The 27,785-nt window shown below is 37.4% G+C and overlaps 1 protein-coding gene across 1 annotated transcript in view; it reads right to left on the bottom strand.

The window, feature by feature from the left end:
• Positions 1–4,103: 4,103 nt before the first annotated feature.
• Positions 4,104–27,785, bottom strand: part of cd109 (CD109 molecule) — a 30,892-nt gene continuing 7,210 nt past the window's right edge. Inside the window, exons 7-33 of the mRNA XM_088908274.1 lie at positions 27,686–27,767; positions 27,311–27,404; positions 26,957–27,095; positions 26,450–26,559; positions 25,908–26,168; positions 24,948–25,049; positions 24,524–24,586; positions 23,897–24,073; positions 23,459–23,611; positions 22,753–22,836; positions 22,082–22,151; positions 21,212–21,317; positions 20,180–20,297; positions 19,956–20,069; positions 18,166–18,384; positions 16,679–16,820; positions 15,225–15,401; positions 14,627–14,708; positions 14,277–14,505; positions 14,008–14,179; positions 12,894–13,084; positions 11,902–12,057; positions 11,605–11,670; positions 9,325–9,467; positions 5,795–5,951; positions 4,623–4,725; positions 4,104–4,517 (exon numbers count right to left, since the gene is read on the bottom strand). Of these exons, the coding sequence (XP_088764400.1) occupies positions 4,315–4,517; positions 4,623–4,725; positions 5,795–5,951; positions 9,325–9,467; positions 11,605–11,670; positions 11,902–12,057; positions 12,894–13,084; positions 14,008–14,179; positions 14,277–14,505; positions 14,627–14,708; positions 15,225–15,401; positions 16,679–16,820; positions 18,166–18,384; positions 19,956–20,069; positions 20,180–20,297; positions 21,212–21,317; positions 22,082–22,151; positions 22,753–22,836; positions 23,459–23,611; positions 23,897–24,073; positions 24,524–24,586; positions 24,948–25,049; positions 25,908–26,168; positions 26,450–26,559; positions 26,957–27,095; positions 27,311–27,404; positions 27,686–27,767 (3,713 nt within the window). The 3' untranslated portion in view covers positions 4,104–4,314. The remainder of the gene's footprint in view (positions 4,518–4,622; positions 4,726–5,794; positions 5,952–9,324; positions 9,468–11,604; positions 11,671–11,901; positions 12,058–12,893; positions 13,085–14,007; positions 14,180–14,276; positions 14,506–14,626; positions 14,709–15,224; positions 15,402–16,678; positions 16,821–18,165; positions 18,385–19,955; positions 20,070–20,179; positions 20,298–21,211; positions 21,318–22,081; positions 22,152–22,752; positions 22,837–23,458; positions 23,612–23,896; positions 24,074–24,523; positions 24,587–24,947; positions 25,050–25,907; positions 26,169–26,449; positions 26,560–26,956; positions 27,096–27,310; positions 27,405–27,685; positions 27,768–27,785) is intronic.

Raw genomic sequence — 27,785 nt, 5'->3', positions numbered from 1 at the left:
AGGAAGCGGGAGATGTCGGGGATGAGGCCTATGCCCTCAGGAGACGGACGTAGGGTTTCCTGGTGCTAGGCGGGCCTCGCGACATCTTACCCTAATGATGAGCCCCGAGGACTGGAGGAGCTGGTCTTAAATAATAACGCTAAAAGGGTACACCTGGAGAGCTTAATTACACGGACAATAATGAGAGCAGTGGAGCGCCCTCTAGGGAGGGATGTCGGGCGTGACAAAATCGCTGAGCATAAACTAGTCAATTGGGCTGTATTTGTCAATACCTCACTAGCACTTAAATGCTTGTACCAAGTTCCCCCCGCCCCCACCCCCATCATCTCTTGTGAAACTGAAAAGGTTCAGTTGTTCTATGGTTTTATTCAGTTGCCAACCACTAAAACGTATTGGGTAAGCTCATAGCTAAAATAATTTTTAAAAATTAAAAAGCACATTTCCAAACCATTTAGTCAAATGCATAAATATAATTCTGTCACTTAAATTTTATAGTGTTCTGCACCCCTCGACATTGGACTGACCCCATGACCTCTCCCCTTTTACCTCAGGCCCACTCCTTTCCCTCCTTTTCCCCTTGTGAAAGTGGGTAGGAGTCCCCCCTCTATCTTGTTTCCTCCCCTGTCCCCTGCAGATGCCTGCTCTTTCTCTCTCTGCCTTTCCAGAGAGAATATTTCTCTATTCCCATGATCAGCACGCCCCACTGTACCATAAAGGGCAATAAAGCTATCAGTGGGCCTGTAAAAGTCATCTTCTGCCTGGTATCCCCCACGTCGCTGACACAGAACCATTACAACATGGTTCTCATTGATGGGTTGATTGATTTCTGTGTAAAATACATCCCTATCGTTGTTCCTAATCAATTTTCCTTATTTTAAATAACATTCTACATCTATCTACAGTTTTTGGAAATGAAACGAAATCCTACAGTGGTGGCTGTCATGTCCTTTCTGAACTGCAAGAGATGGTGCAATCAGCACCAGTAATAGCCAACATCTTGAAATACTGTACAGAAGAACAAGTAGGAATAAGTAAGAGGTTTATTCCAGAATAAACTTATCTTTTCAGCATGGAATAAACCTACAGTATTACTTGTTCCTTTGCAGCCTACACATGTTGACGCAGCTCCCCACCTGAAATACTGTATAGAGGAAACATAAAAACCAAAAAATATTTTGACATAAAAAGATACAAAGATATACTGCTTTTTTTCTTTTGCTTGAAAGCTTCATCATATTGTTTTCCTTTGTTAGGTGCATGCATTTATTTATGTAAACTAATGAAAACTGGCATAGAGAGAGTTTTATTTTTTTGTAAAATTTGGTTTAGGATTATGATTTAGGATTTTCCATGAACTGTTTTGTGAATTATGCTAAACATTTGTGAATTTGTGTCTTTGCAATTGAAAAAATATGTAACCTATCTATGTATACCATTTCACTTAAACAATGGAATCTTTCTGATTGCTCTTATTTGAATGTTTTCTAAGGCAGCTACAGTACAGTATGTCCTTTTTCTGGTTTGACAACTACAATTGCTTCTTGTATTGTAAGTGAGGCCCAACTAGTGCATTGTTTGACCTTAATGCAACTGTATTTAAATTCACTACCACTTTGCACTATGTTTTTACTTTTTATAACCTCATTGTCTGGTGGAGAATTTAGCTGGTGGAGAAGAGCCTTTTTATGGGCTTTTTCTAATGTAGTGCCGCCCATCCTTTGGGGTATTTTCTATCACCTGCATGTATTACTTTGTACTTGTTTACATTAAATTGTTGTTTCCGGGTTACTAAGCCAATCTTGAATAGTGTCTGTTAAGTCCATTGATACTTCCTTTGCTGTGTCCTTAGTGTTTGCCACCCTTCCAATTATGATACTGCAAGTAGCATGATTTTACTCTCTAAGACACAGCCATGATCACTGACAGAAAATAATAATAATAATAATAATAATAATAATAATTGCTTACACTCATATAGCGCTTTTCTGGACACTCCACTCAAAGCTCTTTACAGGTAATGGGGATCCCCTCCACCACCACCAGTGTGCAGCCCCACCTGGATGATGCGACGGCAGCCATAGTGCGCCAGAATGCTCACCACACACCAGCTCTCAGTGGGGAGGAGAGCAGAGTGATGAAGCCAATTCATAGATGGGGATTATTAGGAGGCCATGATTGGTAAGGGCCAATGGGAAATTTGGCCAGGACACCGGGGTTACACCCCTACTCTTTTCAAGAAACACCCTGGGATTTTTAATGACCACAGAGAGTCAGGACCTCGGTATTACGTCTCATCCAAAGGACGGCGCCTGTTTACAGTATAGTGTCCCCGTCACTATACTGGGGCATTAGGCCCCACACAGACCGCAGGGTGAGCGCCCCCTGCTGGCCCCACTAACACCTTTTCCAATATAAGAGCAGCAAGTCTAATACAGACCACTGGGCTTCTATGAAATTACTCCAATTACAAATTTCTCATCTTGACACCACTTTCCGTTATCAAATCATTAACCCCTTCTCAAACCATCACTTTAGTTCCCTACATATTTTACTTTCACAATCAATCTTTTATGTGACAGGTTATAAAATGCCTTCTGGAAATCTATATATAACAGCATACGATCTGCTTGACTATCACTGCTGTTGTTTGCTCACAGCAGTTAAATAAAGTTAAATAAGATCTATCTTTTGTAAGTCCTCCATAATGAGGAAATTGGCAAATAAAAAATATTCAATGTCACCCAAATAAACCTCTGAGATACATACAGTAACAGGTGTGCTGAGTGTTAAAATAAATGATTAATTTATGCATGTGTTTTTTTTTTAATTGATCTTCAAAAAATGTTGTAGGTGTCGTCGTGATTTGTTGTTCATCCATGACAACTTGTCTCATATGTTCTTTACCTAATTACCATTAATTTACCTTTAATTTGTGTTTTTTTGCTAGTGTAACACTGGAAGAACTGTTGATTAATTATTTTATCTACATCCAATTTTTTTTTCTTCATTTCATTCATCACCTCTGATAAATGAAATATATTTTAATTTTAAAAATACATATAAAAGCAAAAATGTGAACAATTCAGATCACAAAATCATGTTTTCAGTACGCCACTATTAAAATGAAAATATTGCATAATATTAGGCAGGACCTCATAATATCATAATCATACTGTAGCAGCATTAACATATAGATGTGATCAACCTGAACAGGCTGTTCTACAAGTATTCCTACACAGTGGCAGCCAACTGGACAAGGTCATCACTTAAAATGTGCCTCCTGTTCATGACATTGGCTCAAGAGAAAAAACTTCAAGGCAGTACATGAGGCAACATTTATGAGATTGTGCCATTGTAATCCAAGCTGTGGGGTCTAGCATTGTCCAGCTAGAACATTATGCAATATATTGACACCTCTGGATTTGCTTTCAGGAAAGGAAAAAAATTATTGGCTGAAGGGAAAAAATCTTGGAAATACATCAACAAGCAGAAAAGCCATCATCAGTCTACACTACAGATGTTCTGGTGGTCACCCTGAATCCAAGACAGTTTTTTTTCCATGGGTTAATTTCCTTCATAAATCACATAATTCAAAAGCTACCCTAGTATACTTTTAACAAGGATTAGATCTTTTGCAGTGTCTATGCTATTAGCTTGTCTGAATGAACAAAAAATTGCCAGGAGATTTTTCTCTTCTTTCTTACTTTACAATCTAACCAGAATCATCATCTTTTTTTTTTGTACATTTTTTTCTAAACTGGAAATCAAATGCATGGGACTAAGTGTTAATTACTGCTTTATTAATAGGCTTTTATGACTGCCTTGCGTGATCGATTGTTTAATCAACTGTTTAAAACTGTTTGATAAAAGTTGTGACTGACGTTCACATTTTATTTACTGTTGTTAAACGCAACTTGGAAAAAAAACTTTCTCATTGCGAAAAGCTCTGGCTCCCTCTGGCGGCAGCTCGGATTACTTACACAGCAAACGTGAGCCGCTCTCAAGTTGAAAAAGGATATTATGATCAAGACAAACAAAATTGCTTTATTCCTTTCAAAAAACGGAATACAATCTTTGAATTTGTTAGAAAGCGACATATTTCATTCTCCTCATTCTAACCTCTGCATTTTCTAAATGATAATGATATAACCACCACCCTGATTTCACTCAGTGTACACCCTAGAATCAATTTTAAATGATTTAGGTCTTCAAGCTGCTTTATAAAAAAAACAGAGCAAAATCAGTGAAGCCTTCTTTTGACTGTGTATTGACATTTGAAGAACTGTTATGCTGTACTTAAAACACATATGGATTTCACTGAAACAAAATTAAAACTGCATGAATGAAAAATCCAAACAATAAGATTCTTCCAAAGTGCTGGAAGAGGTCCTCAGTCCCGCTGGTTGTCACTTCAATAATCCTTGAGGCCTTACAAAGACTGCAGTCCTCACCACAGAAAGCACAAGTAGACACGCTTTGCATTACTTCAGAGTTGTACGTGCGGACAACTTTCCTTCCTGAATTAAAAAGATACGCAGAGTTTCATCGTACGGAATCCACTAGAAGTGTATTAAAATGAATCTTAGCAAAAAGACTTTAGACTTAAATACAATGTTTCTTACGGAGTTCGTAGTAATCATAAATTTGCACCACAGCATCTTGGGCATTAGCAATTTTGGAGTCTCTCATCGCGGGTATGTCCACACAGAATTCTTGTGTTGTAACCTATGAAAGAAGTCAGGGGGAGATACAGTGGGAAATATAAATAAAACTGGTGGATGTTTATGTTTTTTAATGGCATGGCCAGCCCTGTTCCTGTGGGCCGTGCATGCTCCATATCATGGACACATTTTGTCAATGAGACCTGACATTTTGGCAGTTTTAGTATCTCTGCTAATTTCATCAATTCAGTTGCAGACCACAGGTCAAACTGCCACACAGAAAGACCCTTGTGCGTGGCCTCTGAAAAAAAAATTACACTTCAGAATCTGCTTAGATTTACAATTTGAAACAATCTTGAGCTCTCTCTGGCTGGTAGTACTGTACTTCGTGCTGTACTTCAAGGTATGCATCTGTTTGCATGTTACTGAGACCACAATTTCCTTTACTTTTGTGGGGATTGAATTGCTCTCAGCTGAGGTATCCAGCCCTTTGCCTCTGAGCCATTCCAGTTTTCATGACAAACCACTGCAACCACTGACTATGCAAGACATTTAGAACAGATTAGATCAATCTGGAATGGCAGCAACACTAACGTACAGATATCCCTAAAAAGGCCAAAGCAGTACAGTATGTGATTTTACATTTTAAGCATAAATTGAACAAATAGTAAACCAAACACACTTCTGGAACACACAACCAAAAAACTGACTTCTGGGATGCACTATGTTCACACAAAACAAAATCTGAAGCAGTGTCATAAGAGAATAAGGTTTGAGACAAGAGGTGGACATTGAGCTCAATGAGTCTCTGTGGTTACCAGTTGGCAGGATTTCCTCCTGACCTTTCTTGGAAGACTCCAAGGTATCAGCTTCAAGCATGGCTGGCTAGCTTGTTCCAGACCTCTTAAGGTTCTTTTCTACATGTAGAATCATTCTTCATATAGGTGAAGAATGTAATTAAGAGAAATAATTGACAAATGAAATGTATTTCTTCCTTTAGGGTTTTTCATATTTGATCAATCTGAGTTAAATCACCACCACAAAGCGAGCACATTTCCTTCATTCGGATTGTCGCCGTGTGACAGCAGTTAGAAGGGAAACGCCCCCCAAGAAATTTTTTTAATGTGACTTACTGAATCCAAGTACAGGTTGACTTTCCCTGGAGAAGTCTCTACCTTCTTGATAACCTCAGTAGTAGCAATTCCACTTTCATCAAGGGTGAAACCACTGAGGAAGCCCACTTCCATTATCGCCATTCCGGTCTGAGAAACATTTTGATTTTCCAACAATCTTTAAGAGGAGATACATGTAAATAACCTTGACTTGAACAATGTTAGTATTTTATGAATTATGTCTAATTGAATATAGAAAATATAATAATCATTAGCTTTATTTTATATAGCACCTGTAAGGGTGGCCTCTCAAAGCGCTTATACTGTATATATATTCACATATATATATAAAATATATATAACGGGAGATATTAAAAATGAAACAAAAGAGTATTGAAACTTTCAGATTTGCTACATTTTTACTACCACTCAGTATACGTAGTGAAAGAGAAAGATTTTACTTAGATTTCCTTGTGTCCTCAAATCTCACCTCAATGCTTCAGCAGCTAGAAGAACGCATGGCAGATGCTGTTTGTGTAGTTTGGGGTTAAATGTCTTGACTATCCTCCTGTTTTTGGTCTCTTCTCTATTTTTGTGATCTTTTTTTCATCAAACTCCAATTTTCAAAACAGACTATATTAAGCAAGCTCCACATAAAAAAAAAACACGAGGTTGGGACAGGATGCCTTGGTGCCAGAGGAGTGAATGGGGAGCAGTGTCTGTTTGGAAACTAACCAAATCTGTTGTTTTTTTGCTTGTGTGGCCAACAGATGTCATTTAGCAAAAATACTCTGGAAGAAGAGGACTAGAATAGTAGGTGAAAGAAAAGAAGTTTGAGTGGGGAGCTGGGGAGCTGCATCAGTGCGTGTAGGCTGCTAAGGAAATATTAATTTCTTTATTAACATTATTCTTATAAATATAATATCGATATTGATATTAATAATAATATTATTAAGATTAATCAACTTTATTTTTATATAGTGCTTTTTAAAGTTCTTCTCAAAATGCTTTACAGGACAACAACAAAAAAATATTGAAGTATAAATATATTAAAGTAATTCCACGCTGAAAAGCAGAAAGAAGGGTGTTGAAATAAGCTTAACGTTCAATATGTTGTTTCTTTTATCTACTTTTATGTGTAGAATTAAACTTTACTTGCTCCTTGAAAGACAAAAAAACTGTTTCTTATATTTAATGAAATCTAGACATTCCAAAAATGTGTAAATGGTGCCAAGCAGTCACATTTACATTGTTCCAATTGCGTGCTGGGATATTTCTCCAACTTTCTCGAACTTTCAAGTCTCAATTCTAAATCATAGCAGCTGCTCTGGGTGTGTTTGAAGCCTCCACCAGAACAATGCTAGAGGAGTGACTTTGTCTTTCCTCTGGGGTCCTGCAAATTAAGAACTGGATGTGTGCATTATCTCATCCTCCTGGGAACACCATAAGCAGGCATTGCATTGCACCATAGGGATGGAAGTAAAGAAAAGAGGAGTCAGTTAGTTCATAGTGGCGTTTAAAGTCCCAGAATAACTGAAGGCTGTGTCCCTGTTTCAAAAGAAGTCTGATAGAATGGGAATACCTTGATCACTCCAAAGTGAAGCAGAGAAAGATTTGACTGAATTCATGGGCCATGTTTTAGGGGACTCTGTGAATCATCTGAAGAACTTTGAATCCTTTCAGCTTTTGGTTATGCAGCTGTAATTGCATAATTGTAGGACCAAGATGATATCTACAGCGCCTAAAGGGATGAGGGGAATAAGTTAAATCTTCAAGTCTATAAGGAGGGACCCGCCTTTCTTTTTGTGAAGGTTGTGAAGATACAATTGAATGTTTTCCAGAGCTGGGCAGATGTGTTTCATATGTGTTTCCATATGAAAGGTCCAAAACCTGCGTGCCATCCAGTGTATGTCAATGTTCAATGTTCCAGCTGTATGAACAATATGGAGGAGGCAGCAAACAGATACATGACACTTCTTAATACAAAATGTCTGTTTGTGATATACTTTGTCAAAAAGGCCTTCAGCTGACACAGCAGTACCTTAGCATACAGCCTGCTATCACAAATAGGGCAATGGTTCACACAGGGGTGGAGTGCTGGATCTGCGGCTAAGGATCTGTGCTTGTGACTGGAAGGTTGCTGGTTCAAATCCTGCAGCTGGTAGAGGAATCCTACTCTGTTGGGCCCCTGAGCAAGGCCCTTAACCCCAACTGCTCCAGGGGTGCTATACAATGACTGACCCTGTGCTCTGACCCCAAGCTTCTCTCCCTGTCTGTGTGCCTCATGGAGAGCAAGCAGGGGGTATGCAAAAACACAAATTCCTAATGTAAGAAATTGTACAGTATATGGTTAATAAAGTGATCTTATATTATCTTATTTAGTGTGGCATTCTTTTTTCAATAATAGAGATACTGCATCTCTTGCAGAAAATGACTGCGAGACCACTTCAGGGACCATGTCATGGCTGTGAGGATGAAAGATCTCTTCAAGCCCATAGTTTCCCATTTCACCTCTAACGGCCATGATCATTCTGATCTTCCTGTCTGCGTTCTCAAAAGAGAGGTTTCAGAACTCCTATTGCAGAAAGACATCCAAAACCAAAATTATCCTGAGACTAGGATCACACCTTCCCCCTTCTCTCAACAAAAGACTAATTTCCTTCAAATCCTCTCTATTCATTTGCAGGTTTTGACTTCACACCTCTCTTCACGTCTCATGACTCCACACCACCTGAGTGCCCACTCTGCATCTCACCTGCTCCCGCCTCCCCTCCACTTCCGGCTTTTGTTCTCCCATACTTTATCAGCTGTCAATTTTCCTCCCTCGCACCCGAAGAAGGCTCCAGAGCCGAAAGTTTGTGTTTCTTTTCTTCTCTTTTCAGCAGGGAATAAACCTGTACATGTTCCTTTGCAGCCTACGCATGCTGACACAGCTCCCTACTTGAACGACACCAATGTGTTTGGGTTTTTTTTTATGCTACTTGTCTGCACTCTGGAATGAGGCTGTGTAAATCCTTGATAAATCTGTTTAACAAATGTTTTTTTTTCATGGAATGAAAGTCTATAGAATGGAAAAACAAATATCTACCAGAAGCACTGTCATTTTCATACACTTAGAAAGAAAATCACTTGTGATGCATAAAGCCCTTTGTCTGTTCTGATCTTAACAGCCCCATATAGCAATTAAATTACAGTGTGAACACCCAATCAAACTATGCAAACAAAAAAGGGTTAATTCACAAATCCACTCAAAATAACACACAGACTCCAGATTCCCACAAACACAAAAAGTGACTTGACATTGTTAGAAGAAACATTTCATTTTGCATTCTCTGCTGAAGAAGTCCTTCTTCCTCAATCACTTTTTACTGTGCTTCAATATCCCTGACACAAAGAAACCAATTATAACAGGAAGAGAATTTAAAACTATTATTCACAGTCTTACTCTGGTTACAACATAAACATTGAAGCACTGTTAAAAGAAAGTTTTGAAGACTGAAATCTCTAGGACTGAAATACATACAATATGAGCGAATACCACTAAATCTTACCTTGTGCATATGTGCAAAGAAACATGATTTAGGTCATCTTTGTGGTCATTTACTTCAATTTCTAAATCAAATGCTTCATTATTTTCTGTGTCTCTGCGTCTCCTCGATGAACTTTCACTCTTCAAATTGTAGAAAACATTTAGCTGTTGTTTTATACAAATATAGACAAAAATTAGTCCAAATCTACTGAGAAAAACTTTTAAAGTAACTTTTACTATTGTAACATTTTTATAAAAATGCTACACAGTACTTGCTGTTTAATATCAGTGCTAAACACAGCTTATCATGAACATTCAGGAGAAACACAAGCTACAATTCCAGCCAGCACTGCCTCTGGGGTGTACATACTGTACAGCTGTTTAGACCTTGTTCCTAGCATCGTCCAAGACATTTCCTAGCATTTGGTGAGTAAACATCCCCTTTCTATCCCCCAACTCTACCCCTAAAGCTGCAGAATCTTGGACTATCGGGAGGGATCCTACCATATGACCAGGCCAGTTATTCCTCAAAAGCCAAAATATTGTATTCCTCAGGAGGAACGGCTGTCGCACAGTGACTGAACCCCAGTTGTTGGTTTCCATGGCGTCCGCATGGCCTCTTCACCAAAAGCCCCAGACCCTCTGGTAAGAGAATCTCATTTCCTTCAACCTCATGTGTGTATCTATGACAGTATCAATAAAGTCTCGTTCTGCAATCATGCTTTTTGGGGTTTGTCTATATCTTCTGAAATTCATTTTTATTTTAATTGTGGCACCATACTAGTGACTTATTTATCATATATTTTTGTTATACTACTAATAAAGAAGATGATGTTAAAGAAGACTGAACACCAAAACCATTTTTTACGACCTTGAGACCCTTCTTAATTGTTGTGTGTGCTAAATAAGTTGCACTGATTTGGAATCTCTGGAAATGTAGTGAGAACTAGAGCAGACATCCTTAAACATTTATCTGTTTCGACCTTGCTTTCTTTTCACAGCAGAATTCAATGAACTTCCAATGACTATGAAAGTGGAAGCCAGATATTCTGTATAGTGCATGAATTAATCAGGATGATGCAAAGCGCTGTTTATTTTAAAATATTTGTTGACCTGTTTCTAATGACCAGCTGCTATATGATTTTGGTTGAAAGAAAATCTAAAATGAGAAATTATCCTACACTCTAACACTGCAATTGCAGTTCATTAGCTATTTTTCTAAAATATGCTACAATCCAATAATTAGGTTTTAAACTTTTACCTTCGTGAATATGTGGAACTGGATGATCAACAAAATCAGTGCCTGATAAGCATTTCTGTGCTCCAGCACATTTACCCTTGAACAGCTAATTTATCATCAGCTGACATTTTCCTGTTTGTCACTGCTGAGTAAGAAATTGAACATCTGCATTACTAAAACCCACAAATGTGGAAAATCTGGAACTGAATGCCCATGCAGGCCCACATGTTGGGTCTAAGTTCAAAACTCACTCAATTCTAAAGTCTCAGAAGTACACCTACACCAAGACTCAAAAAGTGAACTAATCCATGTGAAAAGATAAATGGTTATATGGAACAACTTGCATTGCCAAGATGGTATTTCTTCAGGACTGTTCCAAAACAGTTTAAGGAAATGCTTGGCATAACTAACTGATAACAAAGACGTTTGGTGGGATGCTCTGCTCTTGTTGACACTTGTATTTGGTCCAAGCTCAGACACCAGGTGTAATTCAAAATTATCCATACTCTTTCAGCTCAAAGCTTTTCAGAGCTGGTTCTGTTATTCCTCTGACCTGCAGTTTAATTTTAAAACCGCTCCCCCCCCAGTTACAACTGTTTGTGAAGCCCTAATTGGCACACCGGCTGCAATTCTTCATGCACCCATGGACAGCAAGAATCTGGAGGTAGGAAAAAAATGAGGCGATGCCGAATTCAAATTCCTTAACACAAAGAAGGCCAACCCTAGCGCTTCACAGCTGCAGAGTTCTCTGAATTCTGTTCTGCATGAGTTCTTCACAATCAGCTTATTCATTTTACCCAGCTGTGCAAATTCACTAATGTTTATATCCCTTAGCCATTAATGAGGGGAAATATTAGTATATCCTGTGCCTGTTGTATACTATTGTTTCCTTTGATTGACCATGTCTAGTCTTGCAAGAAACTCAGCCCTCACAACACTGCTCACTGTGCTGCGAGCAGCAAAACCCCCAACCCTGAAGCACCCTCCATCTTGAAGTCTTCTGGGAGTGAGCTTGCACAGTGAGACCCAGCTCCTATGGCTAACAGGGCTTGTAAAAAGTACCTGAAAAATGGCAAATCCACGTCCTTCTGCTGAGACACTAAGTTTTATCTCGTTTTGTGGTTTAATCTGCAAAACATACATAATGGGTGGTGTTACCTTCTCACATTAAAAAAGACCTACAGTATGAATATCATTTTTCACAGAACAATGTAGTTCCTTGTCAGACAGCTCGACATGACAGATTAATTTCAAAATGGTACATTGTGCTCATGACAATAGACAGTTTCAAGACTGAAAAAGATTGTTCTTCAAATTGATTCTTTGCCCTCATAGCCTTTTAATGGGAATAAAGATTACCTCTTGTCTCTGAAGCAGTAAAAAGTTGGTTGAATCAATCTGGAAAGTGGCTGCAGTAGGCAAATTTGGAGCAGTGACTTTAACCATAATCTTAATCTCACCTGACCCAGTGTATACTGCATATTCTGAAAGGGCCTTTAAAGCTATTATAGTGTCCTGAAAAAGAAAAAAGAGTTAAACCACTGGCTGTTTGTCACAAAACAGGACTGACACTCACCATGAAGTGTGTGTTAAAGTCGAAAATAGTTTCATTCTAACCTCATGTTTTACATTTTTAGTCTAATATGCATTATGAGCATAAGAAGGGTCTCAAATCTCTTGAGGCCATTTGTCTTATCCAGGCTATCTGATTGCAGGTAGCTAATCGATTTGAGAATCTCATCCAGAGGTTTCTTGAAAGAAGCCAAGGTATCAGCTTGACCAGCATGGTTGGATGATGTTTCACACTCTCACCTTCCTTAGAGCTGTAACATGTTAGCCAAGAAAGACCTCCAGAGCCAAACTGATTATTTCCTAAGAATCTACTTCCAAATCAATGATCACCTCATTTAGTTGTAATTATCCTTTCCATCACCTTAAACATACAGTAATAGACACAAAGTTTAGGTCTATGGTTTTCTCGGTTCTGTTTTGCTGCAACTCATGGAAGATTTCTGTGAACAAACTATCCATACTATCTCTTATTTCACTTCAAAATTTTGACCGTTATATAGATGTACATCATGCATAATTAAACTTTGTGAAGTATTTCTGATGAGTGGATGATTTTGCGATTCTGCTTCTAGAGTATAATATACCACATGCAATACTGTGTTTGCAATTCGTCTTCACAGGTGAAGAATCATGTTTAAAACAGATGCTGCAAATGAATTAAACAACATTGTTAAACCACTTTATTAGTGGGTGCTGGCTATGTTAAAAGAAAATCTTGTATGATCTGGGGGTCATATCATGCAAATAACTTTTCAAGTTATGTTCAAGCTATGGCAAACCTGTGTGGATGAATACCCTCCCAGATGGTTCCTCTGCTGGCTCAGCCATTTCATGAAAGGGACTCCCTCCGCCACCCTAGACTGCTTAAAATAAGACAGCATCACATAGGCTGAAATCTCTATATCTGTTGATCTTGCTTGCCAGGAATTAGACAGCCCCATCGTGGTTGAATCCCAGGACAGTGTATCTCCTGTCAAAAGAGCAGTACAGGAGAAACACCTTCAATTCAAACAGATCAGTGACCCATTTAATAAATTCTGTCTCACTATACACTGTATTTAAGAAAAGGACACAAGATCAAGAATGCAAACAGAGAGATTAACGTAAATGTATTTTATTTTAGAGGATCACAATATAGTAAAGGGGCAGTGTAGTGGCGCAGAGGTAAGCTGGGATAAGCTATAAAAATAGAACTGCACATAAAACAGGTGCTAATTGATGAGTTTATGCATCAGTGCTTCTGGTTTTTGAACTGCGTTATTTTCATTGTATTGCATTGTCAATCAAGTGTAAACAGTTAATAGAACAGTTAATTTCTGGGGAATTTGTTAAAAATCTCAAATTAAAAAAAATAATTTTTAACTTTTCATTTCTTAGAAGTACTTAATATCAGTGCCTTTATAAACGACTTTCAGACATGCAAATCTTAATGTTATTTCTGTAATCCTAATTTCTCTAATCCTACTATACTACATGCATAAGAACAGTATTTGGTTTTCTATGAAAAAAGTGGGATAAATGAAAGTCAACAAATGTTTTTGTACATTTCAGCAACACAGGCGACATAGAGATCCACTAGAAATATTCCTAGTGAAAGTACTTTTTGTTATGAAAATGGGGAACAACAAAATCCAACATGATTGATATAACTCTAAACCATGCACCATATGAACATAATGGAATTTTCTGAATCAGAACAGAACTTGTTTTAACAAGTCACCTCCAAGGGTATCTCGTCAGAAGCTTTTCTGATACCCTTAAGACCTATTTTGAACATATGGTTATTTACTATTATTATTTACTGTACTTACAGTATTTACTGATTTTCTTAACATTGGCTATATTTTTAAGTAAGAAAGAAACTATAAAATCAAAGACAGATTAGTTCATTACCCTGTTTATGTGCTCTCTGGACCAGCTCATCAAGAGCATCTCTGGCTCCACTGTCATACTTCAGTGACAAAGCGTATGTCACCAGACATAGGGCGTAGCTGCTAGAGACTCCATTTCGAAGCCTGTCCTTCAAAAAGCCCAGAGCCTTGTCAATTGCACTTGAATATGTTCTCTACAAGAAAGCAACAAAGCAGGTTCCGTACAATATACTGTATTATACTTTGGGCAGGGGTTAAAGGGGAAAAAGTCAGCAACTATTCTCGTCATACCGTGTATGTGTCATCTTCCAACAGAGCCATCAATACATATGCAGTAAGAGAAACAGGACCATTCTGTCCTCCCTGTAGTTCAGTGTGAATGACCCTTCCTGGCTCTTTGAATTCCCCACTAGTATCCTGTTGGCTCAGCAACCAACTCACAGTACTGGAGAGCACTTTGGGATCGATGGAGATAAAAGGACGGGCTTCCAGGAAGCATCGGAGCACAAAAGCAGATAACCTTATAGAACAGAAGTCAATTATAAAACACAAGATTTGCATGAATCACCATGGATATAGGGGAACAAACTAACAAAATTAGTATGGCCAGACTGGCAGATGATCTGATGTACAGTACAAACCAAGTACTTCCAGAAGAGTCACTGTTGCCAAAAGCACTGAAGGAGCCATCTTTCCTTTGGTAAGACAATTCTCTTTGATAACCTGTACATGGATAAAATCCCAGTGTTAACAATGCATCATTAGTTAAAAACTCTTTCACCTTTATATAGTACATTCCTTTAAGGCAATCAAGAAGAATTGACAGCAAGGACATAGCAACATTATTATTTTTTTAATATTTGCAGAAGTACTTAATACAGTTGCTGTACTGTATATGCATAGAACATTCATTGAAAAAAGTGAACTGCACAAGGCTTCTGTGAAGAACACATAAGATTTAATGATACATCTCATCACTTGCAAAACATGGATCAAACTAGATGTGAAAAAGTCAATAATTATTGCTCTTGAAAACTAAAAGAAAGAAAGCCTGCTGCACTATCTGCTGTTCACTTTTGAGGCTGAAATGAAGTCTGACAGTCAAACGCTACACTGCTCATATTTATAAAATATTAGTCATATAGAAACAGAGTTCAGAATGGGAAAAAATGTACAAGTGACAAGTGACATGGGATACAATGAGAACTCTCTTTTATGAGAGCTTGACCATAAACTCACCTTCCACCATGAATGATATGGCTTTACTTCTGATATCCTCTTTCACTTGGTGTGTGTTTATCAAGTACTGTAGAACATAAATATTGGGAGCAAAGTTTATCATGTTCTGCTCTCCACACCCATAAGGCATTTGAATAAGTGACTCGAGACCAGTGATGGAGGGACCCAGGATGTCACCTGTAAAAAAATGACGGCTCTGTACTTGACAAATTAAACTCCAATAATACAGTTTTCTTCTTAGTCTTACTCAAAGTTCAACAAAGAAATGTCCATGTAGGACACAATAATCAGTATAATGATGCAAACACATTCACCTGCAGCTTTTACATGAGAATTTCTACTATATTTTCCAGGCTGTGAGTATCTTGATCCTGTGGTGATTTAAAATTCTATACACAAAAGAAAAAACAGCATAAACAATGCTGATGAAAAGCTATACTTTACAAGAGAGGCTTATCTGTAACACTTTTGTGGTCAGTTTCCATGATGACGTTTATCACTGAGAGAAAAATTAATGCAGAAAGTTCAAAGCCTAAGTACAAATGCTAAAAAAATACACTTGACAGGATTGGTTTCTCAGCAGATGTACCAGCTCAGCAACCACACTGAGGTAAATTGAAGAATAACCTACGAAAATAAGGCTGATGAAGATGCTCTGTATTTTAACTGTGAAAATTATTTCCTTAATTGTCCTCAAGAAAATCGTATTCTCTCTCACACATCTCAAAATCTGTTAAAAATGGAGTCACTGATGTCTTTGGGTTGTATGGTAGATAAGAATGAGAGCCGGTATGTTTGTAGTGGATAGTGGTGTTAATAGTGGAACTCAAATCTGTGATGAAATATCTAATTATTACTTCCAAATATATGAACCCCTATGCAAAGGCCCCCAAAATTTACAAGCTTACACAAGAAGTAGTTTAATGCTAAAACATGCGTTCAACTACAGACAGGAGAAAGGAAATCAAGGTCTGTGGTACATATACTAAACATTAAAATTAATAATCACAATATTTCCAAGCGCTCATGACTCCAATAGTGATAATTCATCATCACTTGTTAAGTATGTTAGTGTTATGGAATAACTGCTTCCCACTAACAAAAATATTTTCACACTGGGGACTCTGGAACTACAGTACTTTGACTAACTGTTCTATTCTGACATTATTGCAATATCATGCTCAAAGATATCATGAACAATACATTTATTGTATTGTTTTTGCATATCTTTCAAGACAATTGCAGAAGGATTTCTGTCTGAAATATCATAAAATTAATTAATTTTTAATATTTTACCTTGTGTACAACATAATAACTTATTTTTCCTTTTAATATATATGTTAATTCAAAAGCATATATATGATGTATTTAATATATACACACATATGAGAGAGTATTATTATCTTACAAACATAATTATACCTTTATTCATGTAATATTATTTTGTCACATACCAAAAAGAGTAAAATAAGCTCTTTCACTGCCTTTCACAACATTTGGGGGGAAAGTGAAGTTAATTTGTTTGGAAACTCTTTGTTCAGCCAAGGCCAGATCCAAAAACAATGACTTAGCAAATGACTGTTCGATTCCTTCAGGCTGTAAGAAAAGAAAAAGATTTCTCTTAACCATGGCACACGAAGACTGTTGGAATCTGTAAAAAATGCTTAATCTCTGAAAGAACAAAGGTACAGAGTGAGCTGGGCCAACCCTAGCTTTATGGGGGCTCCAGGCAAGATCTTGGAAAGGAGCCCCTCCAGATCAAGATTTGATGCGATCTGTTTTTCATGATTCGTGTTAAATGAAATGAAGGATGAATGAAATTGATCATCACAACATTTACTATTTTCCTAAATTAAATAAGTAGCATTCAGAGTAGCAGAAGTTGAAACCGCATATTGTGTTATTGTCATCTTATGGCAAAGATTAATCATATAATGGAGAAGATGAGTCATTTCATACATCAACAGTGAAATAAGTCACTGCACTTACAAACTAATACCATTATGAATTATAACTAACAAACTTTAACAGCCAAGGCTAGCACAACAGTAACAGGAAAAAGGCACCGGAGGATATTTTTGTTTCACATTTGAATGTGCTGATTAAAAAATATTTTGTGTTTCACATTAGGGGCCCCCTGGTGGGGCTGGGGCCCTAGGCACTCACTTAGTTTGCCTAAGCTGAGGGCCGGCCTTGAGAGTGAGGTACAATACCATATAACAAATCTTCAATTTATGTATATAAAACCCAATCAAATACAGAATCCCACGATTATCATTCAGCTATCTACACTAGGAATTGTTTAGGCCAACACTGCATTGTTGGTATCAGGGCTCAAGATTGTACTGAAAGAAGCAATTTGAATGAAGTGAGTGGCACACCCAGCCTCTCTTGGTTATCCCCTGTTCATTTGGGTTTTTTCCATGGGCTCCAGCTTCCTCCCACCATGATGGCTAGCTTTCACCGGTATTAAACAGTCTCTTTCTCTGTGGCCTGCAGTGGACTGGCATCCTGGCCCTCAGGCCAGAGCCGTCTTGTATTCACAGTCTAGCTTGTGTCCTACTGTAGGCTTCCAAGATGGCAAGTCTCTTGCCATAATTTTCAGAGGAGAAGCAGCTCTTTGATAATGGCTGAAGAAATGGACACATGTATGGAACAAGCTGCACAAGCTGCCATGCTGAAGAAGGCATTAACTTGGATTCACTCAAGACACAACTGGTTGAGATACTTGGATTAATTAGAAACTAACTACCAAATGAGCTAGATGAGCCAAATTGCCATTTGTAATCTGTATGTTCCCAAAAGGGCAATTGATAGACAGCAATAAAACTGAACTTCTTTGATGACATTAATATGTCGCATTTTTATCTCACATTAAATAACGTACAACCTGGTATCTCTTCACTGAGAGAAACGTTTAGAAATGAAACAAAGCAGATACCTTAACCAACACTTTCTGAATGACTGCGTCTGAAGCGACAGAAGAGATTGCTTTCACGGAGATGGGGATCTCTCCAAGAGCTTTGGGTTTGATGGGAAATAGAACTGAGGTACCATCCCGACTGGCTACAGACACCTTTTGTTTGCTGGGCATTGATATGCCTTCAACATCAGGAAAGAGAAAATCAAAAGAAGCACTTGGTGCAACAGTAACCATAACCTGTTGAATGAAAAGAAAGACACTGTGAGCTGACAGGATCATTCACATGTGCTGTGGACATTTGTCACAAAAAGAACAAAGAAACAAATATCTTAGTTACAGACACCAAAGTATTATATAGCACAGAAACTGCAGTCTCCTCAAAGAGACTATATCATTGGTGCATAACAAAGAAAACTTGTATTGCCACTGTGGCGCAGTGGTTAGCATTGCTATGTTGCAGAGCTGGGACCCTAGGTTCATTTCTGTTCCTGGGGTGCTATTCAATTGGAATTTGTATATTCTCCCTGGATTTATAATAATTACATTTATAGAGTGATTTTCTGGACACTTCACTCAAAGCGCTTTACAGGTATTGGGGATGACTCCTTTCCACCTCCACCAGTGTGTAGCCCCCACCTGGATGATACAACAGCAGCTAAAGTGCGCCAGTACGCTCCCCACACACCAGCTAGCAGCGGAGAGGAGAACAGAGCCTTGACACCAGTTGATAGATGGGGATTAGACACACTGATGGGGTTTTTTTTCTAAGATGTATGTAATTTAACTTCTTGTTGCTGCCGCTGTTCCGTGTTTATGTTTTTGGTGTTTCCTTAATGTCTTTGTATTGGAGCACACATGCAAATAAGCATTTCATTGCACTTGTGCACATGACAATGAACTGAAATGAACTATTAGGAATCCATGATTTTTAAAGCCTGGGGGAAATTTGGCCATGATGCCTATCCTCTTTCCAAGAAATACCCTTCTTCATGACCACAGAGAATCAGGACCTCAGTTTTATGTCCAAAGGATGACGACTTTTTTTACAGTATTGGGTCCACGTCACTGTACTGGAGCATTAGGACCCACACAACACCCCCTGCTGGCCCCACTAACACCTCTTCCAGCAGCAACCTTAGTTTTTCCCAGGAGTCTCCAATCCAGGTACTGACCAGGCTCACACCTGCTGAGCTTTAGTGGGCTACCTGTTGTGAGTTGCAGGGTGATATGGCTGCCGGTTTGTATGGGTTTCCTCCCACAGCCAAAAGACATACTGGTAGGTTAATTGGCTTCTGGGACAATTGGCCCCTGTGTGAGTGTGTGCGTGTCTGTGCTTGTGTGAGTCCTGCGTGAGACTGGCATCCAGTCAAGGATACATCCCGCATTGCACCCGTTGTTTGCCTGGAGAGGCTCTGGCTTCCCCTCAAACCTGTATTGGAAGTTGTTAGAAAATGGCTGAATGTTGTATTGTTACAATTATATAAACACACACTGGATGAATCTGTTGTAGGGTTAGATGAAGATTGGAAGTTAGATTGAAAGTGTCTGTCCCCATGATATCAGGCTACCAGCTTGTGTGAAACCAACTGCATTACATGTGATTTTGAATATACTCAGATTTCAAAAACTTGATTCATTTATTTAAAACATTTATTTTAAAGATGATAGTATTCTTAGATTTAAAATCATGTAATTAATGCAGATATTAATCTTGGAAACAAATCCAATTAAATATAGGTGCTCTAGTAATCAGTGAAGACTGGAAGATGTAAATTAAAATGGCAACAACATGTTGGCTGCTGTTTTACCTCCAGTGGCTGCTCGAGATAGTTGAAGATGATAACTTCCAGAATGAACTTTTCTCCTCTGATGACAGAGTATGGCAGATTCAGAGACAAGAAAAAAGACTGGAAAACCTCAAGCTGCAAAAGATACACACAACCGGTAGGAGGGTTAGGCTATGTCTAATGACACTAACATGGTATGGATCCAAAGTATAAAAAGAAGGAGCATATTTCAGGACAGCACTTACATTTGCAGGAGCAGTGCTCAGTCCAAAGCCCAAGTTCTCCGAGATAACAAAAGCACTTGCAATCCAGGATGTGATACTGTCAGGCACTGTCACAGTCAGGCTCCCATTTCTTGATGCACTAAAAAAACATTAAAAAGAAGGTCATATCACCATGTTGTATAATCCTTGTAACTGTAATCCTTGTTCTCTGTGCAAATCCTTACTAATCCTCTTACACAATCATTTAGTTGGGAAGCAGGTTGGTGCCATTTAGAATCAAGAACGCCAATGGTGAAACACTGTGCATTAATGTCTAAGCACAGCGAACCAAACTTCCCATCACTGTTATTCTCCTTTAAAGAAGAGTTTGAGGAGCAAAATTAGTTTAAAAAGTTTGTCAGATTGTTTTTGAAAACTAAGATTCATCACCAAAGATTCATGAAGAAACAATGCACTTTGATACACCTGAAGCCAAAAACATAGTAAATGGAAAAAACAGATTATCTGATGCTCACATAAAAGTGCACAGAAATTGAGATACTTGGGTTTTACCAATGTATAACTCTTTTTCAGGGTGTGGGGCGCAGCGAAAACATGGGTCAGTGTTTGATTTGATAAGGTTTAACGTAGTGAGTATCTGCAAAACAAATTTCTCCTAGTGTAGTTGTTCAGACAAGCCCTGTATCAAGTGAATTTCATTAGAACGTCTTTGGCTTTAACACGCTTGGTGACCACGTGTCCAGCTTCTTCAGTAAGGTGAATCAAGGGGTGTGCTCTGCAGTGGTGGCAGAATGGGGATGGTGGAGGGTCTCTCAACATTGATCACAGGGCAGGAAATCTGACTTGCATCAACTGGTAGGGGTGTTTTCGTCTTCCTGAACTTTCAATGTTAACTCCATTTATACAGCAGCTCAAAGAACATTAAACAATTATCTTGGTTTTGCGACTCATCTAAAGTCCATTTACTAGAAACATTTATCTGTTTTTCAGCTTACGGTGACTTAAAATGATATGCAATGTGCCCTGCTTTATTTCCATGAAGCTATAATTCACCTTGTGTTGAAATCCATCCAGATCCATGTCTCTGGAAAGTTGCTGCGAACTCTTGGTTCCAGTGGTCGTGCTGCTGTGGACTCAAAAGGCTGCAGAATCTCCTGGACTGTGTAACAGACAGTGTTTTTATTATGACCTCAGTGTCCATCACTGCTCATGTGCAGTACGGACAGCATAGACAACACAGCTCAAACAGTTCATTTCGTTAGAAATTTTGTTTATGCTTCTGTCTTATCTCAGGCATTACTGAAGTGACAAAATATATATTCATATTCAGATCCGCTTATATGAATGTATTTCAGAGGTTTTCTAAAGGTGATCATGATAAGGATGCACTTTCTATTAACAAGTAATCTAATAGAGCAAGTTCTGGAAATATTAAATCGAATGCACTGTTACTGATTTATTTCGCTGTTGCCTTTATCCAGAGCAACTTACATTTGCATCTATTTATATAGTTGGATATTTTACAAGGACAATCTGGGAGAAGCACTTTGCTCAAGGGCATAACAGCAGTGTCAGCAGTGTCTCACCAAGGATTTAAACCTGTAATCCCTTTACAAGTCCAGAACCCTAAGCACTGCTGTCCCTACTGGAGATAATGGTTCCAACTTATATAGTACAGCTGGATGAACCAGATCAACTGGATTTGGGGGTACAGCAACAACCTCTACAAAAGGGACTTGAACCCACAACCTGTCAATAACAAATTCAAAAGCTTATCATTACGCTGTACCACCTCCAATAGATTACTATGGAAAAGATCGTTTTTCCATACTATGATGGAACAACCAAAGAATTTGTTCTCTAGCACACAGTAAATAGTTCACTGTGAATTCCAAAAGCTGAAAGGTAAGCTTTTTGACTTACAATATTCAGGTCTATAACCTTCGATGTCTTCTGAAAAGTTAGCATCTGTTATCACCACAAGGTTACAACTCTGTGGATATAAAATAAATCAACTCTTTTAGACAAGTTCTTAAAAAGATCACTAAAAACTGCAGCTTCTTAAAACATCTGTCTACTACAAACAAGTTTTTTTTTCCTTTACCTCCTAGTAAAATGTTAAAATACATATATTAAATTTATGTACTGTATATATAAATTGGATTCTGGCCATCCAGAGGTTTATTATTTGTAAAATGAAGAAACCATTCAGTATATTTTGCTCATTGTATTGAATTGCTAGCTACTGCTATCTTGTCTACAGACTTTGAAACATATTTACAGTATTATCCAGTTGCAGTTCAGGAACCTGAAACAAGTGGTGTTATTAGTTAACAAGAGGTTCCATTTTTCCCAGTAGTGGTTGTTTGCAGTCCGTTGGAGCTGCATTAAAAAACAGAAATGAGCATGTTTCTTTAATCATTTTGTTTAACCTTAGTTACCATTCTCAAAGTTTTTAACACTGTGGCTTTTTGGTTCCTTTAGCAGTATAAGACTCTTGAACTCTTGAAAACAGACATGAATCAAGTCCAGAGTACATATTGTAGAACATGCATTTATATAGAAAAAATAGCATTTCTGTATGCCAATAATACCATGAAAACGGAAAAGGGGCTAATGCTCATTTTTGGAGGATAGGAATGTTCTTCTCCATTGTATGTAGCCAGTTCTTCTGTAACCTGAGAGAATAAATAACCAAGTACCATGTTAAAAAAACACACATTACCTGAACAACGAAAAACACCATAACAGGTTAATCAAAGACAAGGACTACTAATAACTAACTTGGTCATTAAAAATCCCAGGGTGTTTCTCGAAAAGAGTAGGGGTGTAACCCCAGCATCCTGGCCAAAATTTCCAATTGGCCCTTAACAATCATGGCCTCCTAATAATCCCAATCTATGAAATGGCTTCATTACTCCTTCCCACTGAAAGCTGATGTGTGGTGAGCGTTCTGGCGCACTATGGCTGCCATTGCATCATCCAGGTGGGGCTGCACACTGGTGGTGGTGGAGGGGAGTCCCCATTAGCTGTAAAGCGCTTTGAGTGGAGTGTCCAGAAAAGCACTATATAAGTGTAAGCAATAATTAATTATTAATTAATAGACATATTTATGTATAATAGGAATTTCAGCAGAAGTGAACAGTGTTAACAATATGAGGAAATCTGAAAGTGTACAGTAGTTACTACTGTTCAACAAGCTTGGATTTTCACTATTCATCGATCAATTCATTAATCATACATTCCAAAAATTATACCTATTTATAGTGCTTGTCTGATAACAAGACCGACCTCACTCACCGTGTCCTGTGTGATGTCATTGCCAGACCCAAGCAGCTGTGTGCCCTTATCAACCACCAAGAGTCCCACTAAGGAGTTGGGCTCGGCCGCAGACACATCCAGAGTGACTTTGTCTGAGGGCTCTGCTTGTGCTTTGCTCCACCTCAAAGAAACCTGATCACCAGTGCAGTTATCAGAAAGAAATCTCTGTATAATCCATATCAAACCACAAAAAAACTCACAAGGAATAGTAACATCCAAAAATCAAATGAATTATAATCAAAAAATGTATACGTTTTGGCTTAGCCCGCTTGGTTAAGGACAAGAAGGCTCAAACCCCCAGATTTAATCAAGAGGGAGCTGGAAAGATAGAGATGAGTTGAAGGTGTCTAGAAATCTTTAATGTAAATTAAAGATTGTTTTTTTCAAACTAGGCATGCATGCAAAAAAAGGAGTCACCTTGTTTTTGAAGACATTAGCGATGGGAAGATTAAGTGCATCATTAATAATTTCTCCATCGTCCCGAACATAATACACAATGATACAGGCAAGTGGAGCCCAGGACTCTTCAGGGATCAAGGTGAATGAAGCATTGGACAGTTTGCCAACTGACAGCGTTTTTCCTCTCGATGTAACCTGAGGAATCAATGTGGAGTTACATCAGGTTCTGAAACAACTGACAATAGATGTTTGGATATTTCAAATTAGGTTTTGGTTAATACTACAATTTTGCAAAATTGACAACAACTTTTAAAATTTGACATGAATAAAAAAATGAAGTAACTGAAATAATATTACATTGATACATTTCTTCCCACTTTTGATAAAGAAGAGAAGACCAAACAATAATTTACTTAAGGCTTGTGCAAATAAATAATAAATACTTTTATTAACGTGAAAATTACTTTTTAACAGAATTTATTAATGGTTTATTGAAATAAAAGAATAACCAACCAGAATTTGGCAAATTATTTTAATATAACTTGATATAATTTAAGATAACACATGGTAGACAAATGTACAATTATTTCTTTTTCTGAGTTTGAATTTTCTGTATTTGATTATGCAATTTGAAGTAAACCTTACCAAATAGTGTAACTCCTTTAATGGATTACTGCTCTCAACAGTTATCAGAAATGGAATCCCAACCTAAAACAAAATAATACATATATTGGATGAGTATATGTGCATACAGGTGACACATTATACACTTCACATTCCTAACAACAACAGCTTCACACACACTCAAGAAAAATTATTGAGTTCAAATAAATTCACTTTTATTACACATTTAATAAATAGTTGCCAGTGTTTTGTAATTAAAGCTATCAAAACAATTCAAACATACATAAACATGGTGTATTCATACCGATAAAAATATTACTAGTAATACTAGTTCATCTTCAACAACTTCAGAAATATTAATATTATAAATTAATAATATACTGTATATATATGCTGTACATCACATTTCATCAGTAATAGTTTTACAGTAAATGCCAGAAGTTACCTTAAGATCAGACCTGTCCTTCTTTAACTGGATGTAGGATTTACTAGGGGATTGATATGTTTGGTATAAGTCCAGGATCTCAAAACTACGAAGGAGCTGTGCCTAGAAATACATATACAGTATATACTGCATCACAAAGGCACTTACAGATGTGGCACTTACGGTGGTTAATTAGATTATTTTGCTCCATTTATATAATGTGATGAATAAAACAATTTTTTGGTCTCCCTGCTTCTTCAAATTATGCAAATTCACAAAACAGGATAGATTAAGCATCGTCTTTGGAGTGGGTATCTTGCCGTCACATCAAATGACATAGCAAACAGCCGTATCTCAATAGCCTGGAAACTGCTTCAGCAAACTGGTGTGTCTTAGCACCATGGGTCTGCTCAGGTCTCACATGATCATGACATCACCATACACCCACGGCAGTAGTATCATCCTCAACAAAAAGCAATGCGGATGAATAGTCACTAAAGTCAATGTTATATACAGTATAAAATCGCAAAGTAGTTTAATGTATGTGATAGGAGTGGAAAATAACTGTTAATTACATTGTGCAATGCCAACAAATTATCAGGAAATGCCATTCTGGTAATTAATTATGTTATGTGAGTTTGGAACAAGCTGCCCAGTCACGTTTTTTAAAAGCTGATACCCAGGCTTCTTTCATGCAACAGTTGCATGCATTCTCAGATGAATTAACTACTAGCAACCAAGTAACCTAGGCATAAAAGTGGCAACAGTAATAAGAATGCATACAATGTCTATTTCACACAGCTATACACTATATTAGATTACCAGGAACAGAAATGACTTAATAAACATCATTTTCACACAGAGCTTTTGATAAATTCGCAGTCGGCCTGGATATTTGGATGGAATTAGCTTTAAAAAAATAGTTACAGACCATTCTGAGAAAGCTTTATCAGATTTTTAAAAGTGTGAAATTATCCATACCTGAATGCTTAATCTGTAGATTTTTTCGGGCAGTTGAAATCTGATTGCTATTATTCCATTTTCAGGAACCATATAGCTCACAGTTTCATATGTTTCAGATGGTACTTCTGTACTATAAGAAAAATCTGAAGAGTTATGTGCCCTGGATTGGAAGATCCCCATGCCCCAATCCCAGTAGTTATCTCTGTATTTTCTTATAGAGATTGTCACATTGTCTCTTCTCTCTTCTGGAGTCAGTGGCTTGTAAGAAGATATTTTAAGCTGCAAGAGTAAGCATTGAAACATATTTGTTGGCAGATGAATAAAAATTGTTTTTTTATGAATCTGCTAAGTCTTTCTAGAGACAGGTGACTTGAGCAGGACATTCATAAATTATATTCTCTTTATAGGCAACATTGGTGAAAATGCCTTCAAGAATTTAATATTTAATTTCATAAAATCAGTTTTTGTTTTTCGAACAAAGGTGACCTGGATCAAAACAAGAAATAGTGTTAAAAAATGTAAAGGATGTCATATGTTCTGTCAGTAAAGATTTCACTTACATATGTTGTAAAGTTTAAAGATGGTTTCAAGTCAAAAGGATAGCCATAAAAATTCATATGGTATTTATTTCTAACTGCTGTGGTATTCACTGTGGTGCTCTGAGTAAGTCCTAGAAAAGAAGAACATTTGTAAGCCAACAGTAATAAAAAAATTTCACATGAAGTTTATAAATGCATCCAAGATATATTTTAATTGTAAATTGGATTGGGTACAATCATGAAAAAAGTGAGTATTTCACTTGGGTGTTCACAATATTAACAACATGTATCAGATAAGAGAAGGACTAATAAGAGTCAATACGTTTGAGACAAGATACTTCTGCTTTCAAAGACACACAATGACTGCCTTTTTTCAAACAAAACCTTCACAAAGGTGTAATTTAAATGTAATAATGAACTGTGTGGACAAAAAATAATAAAACTCCACTGAAGATATGTAGAATGGAAGCAAATCTACCAGTACTGTACTGTATACAAAAATAAAAATATTAAATTCACTTTGCTTACCAGTCAAAAGCTCTCTAACAGAGGCAGTTATTAGGACATTAATCTCATCGGGAAAATAGGCCTCCAGAATTCCTATATACAGGCTATCATATTCAGCAAAGTCTTTGTATGTGATATTAAAAGTAGACGAACCATCAATCTGAAATAATAGGAAATACACTCAGTATTTATGAAAATAATTGAATGAAACAGAACAATAACAAATTTAGGAAGCTTTTTTTAAAATGCAAATGTACTGCATACCAATAAAAAATATATACTCATGATTATGGCAATAATTCCTCTACAATTAGAGACACGAGGGCAAAAATCAAACTTGATGAACTCTTGTACAGATAAAATAAGGAAACATACCTCCATGGTTTTATTTAAAGGGAGCTTTATATTAAAGTAATTCAGTAAAACCGTGACTGTCATTAACCCCTTCACAGGTTTTCCATAAGTATACCTGTAAATAAAAGTATTCCTAAGTTCAGAACATAACGTTAAATCCTTCATTTTAAACATGTGTTAAAAATAATCATTTAAAATAAAATAACAAGATAAGAAACTTAACGAGAGGATGAAATCATGCAAAAATGTGTGAAACAGGAGATATCATGAAGCGCAAATAAAATATCATGAAGTGCAAACGTGATTCACACTAAAGTTCATATTCCAAACAGTTATCTTCTCAGAGCAAACAGCAGATTGAACAAGACCATTACAGTTCTTGTATCTAAAACTCACTTGGCAGTGACAGTCCCACTTAAGCCATCTTCATAATTAAACACTGAAGGTGTCTGTATCAGTACTTCAAATGTGGGCACCACTGTGAACAACATAATTA

Source organism: Atractosteus spatula, chromosome 2 (genome assembly GCF_055471065.1).
Source record: "Atractosteus spatula isolate fAtrSpa1 chromosome 2, fAtrSpa1.hap1, whole genome shotgun sequence".
Taxonomy (NCBI): domain Eukaryota; kingdom Metazoa; phylum Chordata; class Actinopteri; order Semionotiformes; family Lepisosteidae; genus Atractosteus; species Atractosteus spatula.
Note: the sequence above shows the minus strand (reverse complement) of the source record. Positions and strands in the feature narration are given on the sequence as shown.